The sequence below is a fragment of the Cryptomeria japonica genome, chromosome 3 (assembly GCF_030272615.1).
Source record: "Cryptomeria japonica chromosome 3, Sugi_1.0, whole genome shotgun sequence".
Lineage (NCBI taxonomy): Eukaryota > Viridiplantae > Streptophyta > Pinopsida > Cupressales > Cupressaceae > Cryptomeria > Cryptomeria japonica.
This window is the reverse complement of record NC_081407.1, coordinates 307,205,469-307,217,796: the sequence shown is the minus strand read 5'-3', so window position 1 is coordinate 307,217,796 and position 12,328 is coordinate 307,205,469. Positions and strand designations below refer to the sequence as shown.

Sequence of the window (12,328 nt, the reverse complement as noted above, 5' to 3'; positions counted from 1 at the left end):
TAAATCTGCTATTCGCATTTGTGTCATGGTTATGAGCAAATGTTAGTTGTCTTTATTGCTTTTCAATTAAAAGCATATTCAAAAAATATAGATTTTTATCCAATGAAGGGAGTTGTACCTTCATATCAAAATTCAAAGAGCACTTGCACTCACCATTGCAAGTGACTCAATTGTTGGCTCTTGTTTTTGTCTTTCAATTTGGGCATTTGGGTGTCATTTTTAAAAGGTATTTAAGAAGGAAAAATCTATTTATATAGAGAGAGAGATTGTAAGAAAAATGTGTGTAATGCAGAGATTGTAAGTTTTATGTAGTCCCCCACCAGCAAAGCGAAAGCGCACAAGTTTATGATCCTCACACTAGACTATGGAAAAATATAACTAGTGAGCATAATGCTCACTATGTTCACAGTTGTGTAGCTTCTCTTCAGGATATGATGTTTTATTTATGGGAGGATTGGATGAGAGGCTGGATAAATGTCAAGGAATTCAAATTTGATATTTCCAATAATTCACCAACTAGTGTTGGGCAATGTCCTGTACATGGTATTGTTGTTTACGGTGTTGTAGCATGGCATGGTATGTTTCTTTTAAGTTCCAATGATTACACCGAAGGTTACTTTGTTTATTTTACTTTTTCTCCCAGGGCGAGGGAAGACAATATATATACGTGGCTTCCCTTCGATATTTCCAATGACTGTTTTATGCTTTCATCTCCTTCTGTTCAAATTTGATAAAGACTAGCATTTTCATAGAAGGAGTTCAATGGTCACTCTAATAATAATTTAGGAATGATAATTAAAATTATCTATAAAAAATGATGATGTATTTCTTTTACGCACTAACGGTATTATTATGATTAATTTGGATGATGGTACTAATGATAATAATATCGATACTAACGATTTTGATGATATGTATGAGATTATTGAGATTAATCATGAGGTATCTTTGATATTTTCACAAGAATTAATCCTAGCTCCTTGTGGCAAGCAAAGTGACTCATCATTATAGTGTGGTCTCTATTTGGAACTTGCAGTAGCTTCATCTACCATGATTTTTGTGGCTCCTCTTAGATATTTTCCACCATTCCTAAAAGATGTTGAGTAAGATTGGGAGGTGAATGATTTTTTATCTATTATCTTCACTTGTACAGTGGACTTGTATGTGTCCTTTCTTGCATGTGATGTGTCCCCCAATGATGTGATTCTTGATACGTCTTTGCACATTATGTTAGGCTCTCTTTGGATGACCCTTGTTGCTGCATTGGCGCAAGGAGACAAAGGGATTGAACCTACTGTGACATTATTTTGTTTGTATCTCAATTTTTGTGTATGTCATATTCATGCTATCTTGTAAATGTGCAATTATTGTAAATGTGCTTTTGTGTTATCTACTTGGGGATGATAGAAAGAGTTGAGATCTATCATTTTGGTCTCTACCATGTTGATCCAAAAAGGCCTTTGTTGCTCATCTTATATGCTCTTCTTTCATTGTATTCATAGTTTCACTACCCTTAGAGGACAAGGTCAATTCAATACATCATAATTGATGTTAATAATTTATCAGATGTGGATACTGACCCACATTAGTGGATCCCTTATATTCTCTCTCCTTGTATATTGTGCTCCATTTCCCTTAATTTTTCCTTGCATGGGGCATGTAATTGTGGTAACGTGCATATAGTCTTTTGGATGTATGTATGCTACCTTAAAGCAATTACTCCTAGTAAGACATACACAATTGCTTTAATATGGGGGTATTCACTCTACTCTTTGTTATACTTCATGCACTCACCATGAGGTTGAATTTGTAACTTGGATCACACACCATGACATGTTTGGTGCATATTGCAGCATCCATTTTGTATTAAAATCTTTTTAGATTACTTTACAAATGGAGGCTTTTTCTTTATAATCTAATTTGCATTAAATTTGCACCTATTATGTACATGACTCATAGTAAGAATAGCCTTACTAGGCTAGGAAATCATGTCTCTTTTTCTCACTTTCTTGTCATGTATTGATCCTTTTATCTTGATATTAGATTGATAAGATCCTTAGTCCCTGGGGGTTTGGTGTCTTTTCCCTCTTTAATATCAATGAAATTTTTTCAATTCTACTTTGTACTTTACATATAGTACGAGCACAAGTTCATACTCCCACTAAAGATAGGGCTAAATGTGGCACCATAAATTACACCTATCTACAATTTCATACTCACTTAGGCATCAATTTAGCATTGTGACCTTCCATGTTATGATTATGCCTAATTCTGCTCACGTAGTCTTTAAAATGGTAATCCTCATTTTTTACCTTGATGTCTAGTCCTTTGTTCAACCCTAATAGACTAGAAAAGGGTGCTCAAATGATATTATCCTCTAAACATTGGCACCCAAATGCCCTTGTCCACAATAAAAGGGCCCAATTTTAGACCCTTCAAATGTCAAAAAATGTGGGTGGGAATTTTTTTTCCGTTTCAAACTACTTCATAATTGCAAATATATTTCATGAGGTGAGGTATAAAATAAATCCGTATCCCATTATTTGAAACATTCATCATACATCTCTCCATAATTTGTCCATTCAATTATCTGAATTCAAGTGATCAAGCATCATCAAGGCAATGAAAAGAGGTAAATTATTCAAATTTCAAGCACTCAAGATGTCATCCATGATCAAATTCTTTGAAGACTTCTATGTATGTCTACTTGACAACATCAACCTTTTCATGAAGACTTTAAAGAAATGTTTGTGAAGGTATAAAATGTCAAATTAGCATTTCAATTGTTAGATCTAGCCTCTGCATTTTAAGGCACACTTTTTATTTTAATTTGAATTCAATTATAGGGTTAATTTTAAACCCAAGGTTTAACTTAGGATAACCCCTATCAATGCAAAAATAATTTTGTCTTTATTGTGTGCAGGTGATAGATTTGGTAGACATGAAATATAGATTTTGGAAATGCAAACAAAGATGCATAAAACCAACTTTTGTAGGGACAATAAAATGAGGGCAAGGTTGCCAAAGAACTATTATCTGATACATTACCAATCAAACTTCACAGAAAAATGGAACCTAGGATTAGGAGATGACAACAATTGTAAGATTTAAAACATTATCAAAAAAGAGGAAAAAGTCCCACAATTTCATCAAGTGACATGTGATATATTGAAAAGAATGTAAACATGAAATAACCACCTTTAAAAATGCCTAGAACAAAAAAAGCGCATGGAATATTTGTTTCTTTCCCATTCACTTTTTAAAAACATGTAGTTTCTTTTTAAAGTTATAGATTTTCACCTTGCATTTTGTAATTTCTAAATACATGAATGTATTTCTATAGCAATTCTATACCAAAATCAACTTTGAATAGAGTCCTTCAACACTACAAGGAGAAAAATTACAAAGGTTCCCCTTGTTCCACATTCTTAGAATCTTCATGAAGGATAGTAGCTAGATCCTTGAGGTAATCTAAATCATAAATTTTATTCCAATTACCAAAAAAGCAATAGAAATTTTCTTTGAGATTCAAGTTGGCTAGCCAATATATTGCTTTGTTATTTTCTCACCTTGAAGGCATGAAGAGATAAATCTCATGCTTTCCCATGATGTCCTTAGCCTATGATATAAATTTTTAGAGACACCAATTCGTGAGTTTTTCTCTCTCAACCATCAAGTTCAAGTTTGTAAGATGAATCTCATGGTACAAAAGTACCAAACTAGGCCCTTCATTTCTACTATTTTATTGGAATTATATATTTCTAAACATGGTACCAAAGTAGAGAACATCTCTAGTATCATTTCCAATGATTTTTGCCCCTACCCCTTCCCCTATAATTGCACCATCAAAATTTAGCTTCATCCAAGCCTTTTATAGTAGATTCTAGGAATGAGATTTTTTTCTCATGAAGCTTTGTAGGGTCTCAAATTAAAGTCTCTCCTTACATCTAACTGATTGTTAAGGATACCTACCTTCTAAAGATTTTTTTTTTTTTTTTTGTGAGACTGTTGAACGGAAACACTTGAAAATAACATCTTTCACTTCCCCCCATAGTTAATTATAAAATTTCTCGTTATCATGAAATAACCTGCAATTTCATTCCAACCAATTTTTTAAGGGATCATTTCTAATGCCACATCCTAAAGGTCTTGAATACTATCCAAAGAGACAAGGCAGTTCAATTATTAAAAATGCTACATGAAAGATCCTATCACCACACAATTAGCATTTAAACTTACTAAGATTTGATCCTTACTTTCTATGGCATAATCACAATAAAGAATTATGTGATTGACCACTTGCTAAGAAAGACATAGGTTAAATCTATTAGGACTATATATAATCTTTGTCTTAAATATTCTCAAGATAAATCTTAGCATGAAGAACTAACCAAATTTCCTTGTATTGACTTACATGTAATCCTCTATGAATCTTGTATATCAAAGTAAACAAGAAACAAACATAAAAAGAGTATGTGGATATAGAAAAAAATTCACACAAGCTCCTTGTAGTGATAATTGTCATAAAACTTACAACACAATTTTCTAAATATCTTCTCATAAATTTGGAAATAGGCATAAAGGATCATGTTGTCTATTTGTGATTGATATATATGATGATGGTGATTTGTAATATACTTTCATTAGAATCAATTTTAATGCATTAATTATTATTGAGTTTTCACTTTCCATATAATATGTTTGTATTGATTAAAATGCACAGAGTATGAAAAAATTGGGTTCCATTTTTAGGATTATTACATGCATTTGTGTTAGTAGTCATTTGATTGAGACATATTTGTTGTCCTCCTCCCTCACCATATTTTCTATTATGTTATGCTTATGTTTTTCTATTATTTTCTTTTTTAATTAGTGTTTGTTGTAAGTATCCTTGGTGCTTTCATTCTCCTATCACCTTATGTAATATGGATTTCACATGTTACCATTGGACTATTTTTCATGTTATATTTCCTCAGTTAGGAAGATCTCCTTCTTGATAACCTCTCTTCAATGTCACATGCTATTATCAAATGATGCTTAAGTGTCTATATAGTATTTAAGTTCACTTCTTATGCATACATGTGTATCATGTAGTTCTTTTCATTGATGACTTAGTGTTGTCATTAATGTCAACCTTCATCTTGTGTGTTGGCATTAATAATATGCTCAGTGTTGTGATTGTCACTATTGAAGAGTACATTGGAGATTGTTGCAAGTATAATTATGGTGTTGTCCACTAGTGTCAACCTTCAAAGGGGGAGATTGTTGGCATAACTGATGGTGCTGACACAACCGGTTCATCAGTTAGTATTGCCATTGATGACCAGCACTTACTGGTGAATAAGTCCAAGCTCATGGGTAAGGAGGTACGGTAAACCTCTATGGTTCACTCATGGATACAAACAGTATGGAGGATTCAGTGCTTCCCTAATATGCATTATTGACATAATTAAGCAGTGTGTTGGTCAGAGACTAATCGGTTGAAGGATAAATAGAGTAGCTGACCGGTCAGTCAAGCAGTTGATAGGTGTTATGATTAGTATCTTAGACCATATGTTGAAATGATGATGCGGTCACAAGAGGTGAATCAGAGTGTAGTTTAGTAGTCTTATGTATGATTGGAATACTCTAGATAGACAGGTGATCAGTCTACTTGATGATTAGTGATAGGTGGAAAAAGATGAAGGGTTACACCAGTGAACCGCTGATACAGGTTGAAGAATGCTATCCACTGAGAATCTTGGAACAGTGACTGGTAAGCTGGATGCGATGGCCAAAGGTGAGTTGGTAATGGTGAGATATCATCAAAACAAACTGTTAGTGAAGTCTAAAGTGGTTAACAACTATTTGAGGTGAGATTTGTGCGGGTTTTCTAGTTTGCATTAAAAGGGCAGATCACAACCCAGAAGTTGGTAGAGTTATGAGTTGGGGTGACAGATAAGGATGAGTTACTGATAGGATTGATGGAGAGTGCATAGAGAAAGTGAGGGAATATTTAAATTTCAAATCTATCAAGTTTTAGGTGTAAACTCATTTAGGAATCAATAGGTATGTGTTGGAAAAACATGGTATAAAGGTGTTTGGCGAAAACCAAAAAGTTTGATTGTAAAAATTATAGAGTGCAATTTTGAAGAGAGCTGATACAACAAGGTGAGAAGAGTGTAGAACTACTAAGCGAATAGAAGAGTGGTGAATAGAGTGTGCAGAGCTCAGATAGTGTGAAAAGTATAGAAAGAATGCAGAGGACCAATAGAGTGCAGACCAAGTGAAATGTAGAGGACCAGTAAAGTGTAGAGCAAGTGAAATGCAGAGCACTAGTAGAGTGTCGAGCAAGTGTAACCAGTGGTCAAAACAAAGAGCTTCGATTGGATCTAATAAAGCTAAGAGTAGCTATTATAGCAAATCATTCTCTTTGTTGTTTTCTAATAACTACAACAATAAAATCCCTTAACCGGGTGGACTTTAATAGGTCCTTTTGTAAAATCCCTTAACCGGGTGACATCTTAATTTTTGTTTCTAAGTTATATCACTAGATTACAAAATTGCTTGCAAGCCCATTATATTTTCATAGTGCGAAAATTGCCATATCCTGTAGAGACTTCTTCTGAAAAAACTTTCTACTATCTATACCTCATTCTAGTTATTGTTGTTATTATACTACTTCTACTAACTACGTTTTCTAAAATATTTCTTAGTAACAAAACAAGCACTTGTTAAGTTCTCTAACCCCCTTTCTGGTCTACCTTCTTTCCAAACTCCATCCATTCCTCTACCTTCTTACCATTTTCTTCACTCTGCATCTCCATGCTCTCCTTGTTCTTCCATTTCCTCATTGTCTTCCTCTTCTGAGCCGCTCTTGTTAGTCTGCACCTCCAAACATTCCTATTCCATGAAGTTTTCTATCCACATGGGTTCTAGATTGATTACCATATTAATCCAGTTTAGGAGAAAGTTTAAACACCTCACTGTCCTTTCCTTGTTGTCCTAATACTCCATTTCATTATCCAACATGATTATTGGAATTTTTTCTACTTCTTCATCTTTTTTGTCATAATCTTTTGGAAACAAGATTTAGTTTTCTTTTATGTTCCTCAACATTTGATCCATGCCTCCCAGAAATTGATCTTTAAACAAGGCCTTTGTTAAATCCCTCTCATTTTCCTTTCTTAATCCTCTATCTAATGCTAATGCAAGAAACATTGAGGAAATATCCGAGTTCACATGATCCCTATAGTCTATCATCAAGTATTCTTCCCCTAGAATCACCTTAATGGCATGGAGAACAAGTGGGCACTCCTATTTAAGGATGGCATTCAACCGTTTGTCCAATATTTCTCCTAAAATGGCCATTTGACTTGTGTTAGTCGAATTGGGGTCTCCATCAAGTCTCTATTAATGGTAGTGGTTTTTGCTAAGCCAAGCTAGAAGTGATTAAACATCACATCTTTTATCTTTTCAATACTTAAATTGGATCCTTCCTATCTTCCCAGATAGTTACCAACTACTCTTCATTCATATGATGTCCTTGATATTGCTATCATGTAATATTAATTACTAGCCATTGCATGTCAATTTTTTTGAATCCATTGCTTGGAGGGTCCAGTAATATTTATTAATATATGAACCATTACCTATCTCCTTACCATTCTGAACTACTATGCATTTATTGAATTATTAGACGTTCACCTAATTCCTCTATGTTCTGAAGCACGTTAACGGATACTATTTTCTTTACATTTTTCATTCATGTTCCTCTTCTCTTTTGAAATTCAAATTTTTCTTCTATGAGCTTCATGATGCATATTTATAATTTGTTTGCAAACCTTGGCTTCAGTTCTTATTTGCTGCTAGTTTTACAAGATTACCTACTACCCTATTCCATTCTCTGTATATGTGAGTCACTCTAAAATCCTCTAATAGCATAACAACTTCCTGAATTGGTGCCTACCATTTGGTCATAATCCATTTTGGTGCTCTTTTGTTGCGGATGGCATTAATTGTTATTAAAGAGTCTCCTTCTAGGTGGATTTTCTTTGCACCAATTCTAATTCCCAATATGAACCCTAATAGGACCGCTCTCAATTCTGCCACATTATTAGTTGACATTCCTATAGGTTCTGATTCTTGAGTTATAATTTCTCCCTTTTCATTTCGTATAATACATCATATTCCTCCTAACCTCAGATTCCCTCTTACCACCCCATCAAAGTTAATTTTAACCCACCCCGCTTATGGAGGAGACCATCTCATGTTTTCTCTACTTTCTTTACTCCTTTGCCTCCCACGTACTTGTTAATTGTGGGAATGACTAAATCCTTGAATCTCTTACCAATCCATTCATCCCACATGTTTGTTGTAAATCCATTCCCCTTTTTGTCCCTTGCAGCCATATTCACTAATTCAACTATCTAATCCTCTATTTTTCTGATCAAAATATCAAATGGAATTTCCTTGCTCTGAAAGATTCTTTTGTTTCTCTCCTTCCAAAGTTCCCATATCACCACTAAAGGAGTGACCTGCCATATTGATTCAAAGAGTCTTGTTTTCCCCATTCCACTACATATTTAGAACCAATTTAGCAAATGATGAGGTTTTGGGCAATAAAATCCTATCTTTTCCTATATGCCATTCCAACATTTGATTGAGTAATCACACTTCAGAAGTAGGTAATCCACCGATTCACTATCCTCTTTGCGTAAAGTGCATCTACTTGCTCCTTGATACCCCATTTTGCTTAAGCGGTCTTGGGCAATTACTTTCCCTTGAATTCCTAACCAAGCAAAAACCCCTACTTTTGGAAGACAATACTTACTCCACAGTAACTTGATTGGCCAATCTTGTTTATCTAGTGCCCTATCTTTTAATTTGTATCCTAGGTTAACCTTGTAGGAGCCCGATTTTGCTCCACACCATCTTATTTTCTTTGGTTCATTTGTGATAATTAGCCATCTTTCTTCCAATAATTCTTTGAGTCCATTTTTTTTTATCTTCATGGGCTTGGAGATCTTTGAATGATTTCCATATCCAACTTGTTAGTCCCTTATGCATTGAAACTTCCTCGTAATCCTTGACCTTTGAACCCCATTTTAACAACATCTCCCTTCTAATTTTTTCCATGCCCTGGTATTCCTCTAATATTTTATAATTGTTCCATGTCCAATCAACCAAAAAAGAGGCCTGTTGACCATTCCCTATTTCGCAAGTAATGAATTTTGCTATTTTATCTTTGCTTTCTAGAATGTAGTTCCATATTGTTGAGCCTCTAAGGGGATTTCTTACTTTCAGAATAGCTAACAAGCTATTTGTATTTAAGTATTTTCTTTTTAAAATATTAGCCCATTTCTGATTGTTGTTTGAGTATAAATTCCATGTTAAATTTAAAGTGTACATGGATGCAATCAACTCAAGGAAGAGAACACAAACATATAACATGCATTAATACTTTCTCTAGAAATCTAATGAATCTTAATCTATTCAGTATTGATAATTAATTGTTGCTTTAATTTTAATACCAAATCTAGTACATTATATGAATGTCTACTTTTATAATTAAATTTCATGTTTAGCTATACATTAGTAGCTTTAGCTTTATAGTTGGATACTTGAATTTCAATATGGACATCTAAAAAAAATGTCTTGGTTACTTTCTTATCAAAATAAATGTCGTGCATATATACAATAAGGGTTACTTACAATTTCTCTTTAAATTTGTACAATTTATAGTACTTTATCTATATGCTTATTTAATTTTTTTCTATCTTTTTCCTAAGCAAGATATATGGAAGGCTTCACTTGATAGAAGACCCAAAGAAAATGATTTTAACAGTTGACTCATCTCTTAGTGACTACAAAAGAAGATATCTAAAGAGAGCCCATGGTTATAATGATCTATTTTGGATTTGTTTTTAATCAAATGAGTGTTTTTGACAAGAAAGAACCTTTTGACTTTTTGGCTACCATTTTCAAGCAATGACAAATTTCTTGAGATATTTTTTGATGCATGTGGGAAGTACGTCCATGTCCATTACACTAATAATGTTACAATACAAAATACAAAAAAATTAATGCATTTTTGGTTAACTACGTTAAATGGTATTTTATAATTATCATCCTTGTGGTTAGTATTTTTTGAAATTTTGATTTCTGCTCTTGGATGGTACACCATCTAAGCTTTCTTCCCTAAATCAAGTTATAGCATTTTCATTAATGTCCTCCTTCAAAATGATTCCACTATAATTTTTCTCTAATTTTTCTCTAATTTTTCTCAGATTATCATGAATATCATTACAGGGCTTCCTTCGAAATTCACCTTATATATCTTTGTATCTTCATCTCTCCTCTTCTAACTCTTGAAAAATCTTATATTTCATTCACTTCATCGTTGATACACTTTCTTCATAAATTATATTTGCATTTCTTTTACATATATTTGTTCTTTACATCTTGTTCAAATCGAATGATATCTAATTTTTTTTATTGTTGTTCTAACTAGATTTTATGTTTGTTTATACTACTCCAAGGAGGCAATTCGATTTTTAAATGACATAACATGTGATAAGGAGAAGTCATAAATTGCAAGTCGGCTAGACATTAGAACCTATTAATTTATGTAAACGTCGCTCTGGTTACATATATATATGTAGGGATTGAAATAAAAATGTATGTGCAATGCAGAGACTTGTATCGCAATGTAAATAATTCCGGGCCTTGAAAAAGATTTAGGGATTCAATGCTTGGCAAAGGTTCCCTACAGATTCCACCGCAAACTTAGCGCTGTCTCCAAGAGCTGGAACGCTCTACTCAGCTGCTCACACTTTTATAAAGAGCGACAGCGCAATGGCGAGTGCGAGCAGGGAGTAGTTTCTCTTAACCCAACCGAATTAACTGAAACCGATTTCAATGTAATGATTTACTACCCGATTGGGCACTGGTGGGAAATACTGCCTGAAATCCTAGAAGAATTTGAACTAGATTACACAGAATATCATCAATGCGTGTTCGTTAGATCGAAACATCAGTTGGTTGTGGTGGGGCTGTTCAACAGGCGCACCGATATAGAAGTTGTGTTGATATTTGATTTCTTATCTCGCAAATGGCGGCTGGGCGCCGACATGCCACGCAATCGATTTGAATTCGCATGTGCAGCGTCACCAACTGAAGGACTCGTCTATATTGGCGGAGGTTACAACGGCCCTTACACAGAAGAACGGAGTCCCTATCAACTAGAAGCTTTTGTTTACAATGTAGAGGAAAACAAATGGAACTCTCTTCCTCCTATGAATTCTGATCCGCTGCTTGATTTATGCGCTGGTGTTTTTCTTGATGGTAAGTTTTATGTAGTTCTCCACCAGCAAAGCGAAAGCGCACAAGTTTACGATCCTCACACTAGGCTATGGAGAAATATAAATGGCGAGCCTAATGCTCACTATGTTAACAGCTGCGTAGATGCTCTTCAGGATATGATGTTTTATTTACAAGAATTTGGGAGGATACTAATGATATAGTGAAGAGAAAATAATCCTACTACTATTGCAGCTTATGAACACCGGCAACGAGTAGTGCGACCAGGCGAAGTTTCTGCTTGGGGACGATACGACTTCAGCTGATATAATCTCTATGAGAGTATATGAAGATTATTTAAAGATCCCTGCAGAGACTCGTCACAAATCTTGTTTGTTTGGCTAGACATATTCACCATAGGAAACTCAATTTTTTGGCAAGGTGAGAAATAATAATATCATGAGAAGTAATCGACCATATATTTAGACATTCAGGTTGAATCTTTGCAAAAGAAGATTGCCAAACAATTATCTTATAATGGCTCTAATAATATTTTTTTTGGTAGAATCTCTAACAATTACCTAGTGTATTAATCGATTTTCAATGCTCAATATCAATTCCTAATACGTAATGGAATGAAAAAGGAACGATTTGATGATAAACTGGACAAACTCTCATGTAGATTAAATTTGTGGAAACAAAACAATGAATGTTGTTTTGAGTACTCTTCAAAGAACACTATTAAGAAAATTTGCGCTTAAATTGCTATGCAAAATTTAAAGGTTTACGAAGGGTACGTGGATATTTAGTTATGAAAATTGTGGAAGCATAGACAAGAGGTGATTTGCCAGCAAAATGGTAATCAGAGTTATGGGGACACTAGTTGTGTTATACATGAATACTTGCACCAAATTGTATCAATGAAATGTGGTCAAACGCTTACAATGGGTGCTGATATGCTCACAATGTATTTGTTGAAAAGGCTTTAGAAATTTCCAAATACAAGTGTAACAGGTAAAATAAAATTAGTTAATTTCATCTACACAGG

General features: G+C 34.0%; 1 protein-coding gene across 1 annotated transcript; it reads left to right on the top strand.

The window, feature by feature from the left end:
• Window positions 1–5,721: 5,721 nt before the first annotated feature.
• On the top strand, window positions 5,722–11,504 carry LOC131034337 (F-box/kelch-repeat protein At2g44130-like). The gene is made up of 2 exons (XM_057965814.2): window positions 5,722–5,779; window positions 10,717–11,504. Exons 1-2 carry the CDS (start codon window positions 5,722–5,724, stop codon window positions 11,502–11,504), a joined length of 846 nt encoding a protein of 281 aa, XP_057821797.2.
• The last annotated feature ends 824 nt before the right edge of the window (window positions 11,505–12,328 follow it).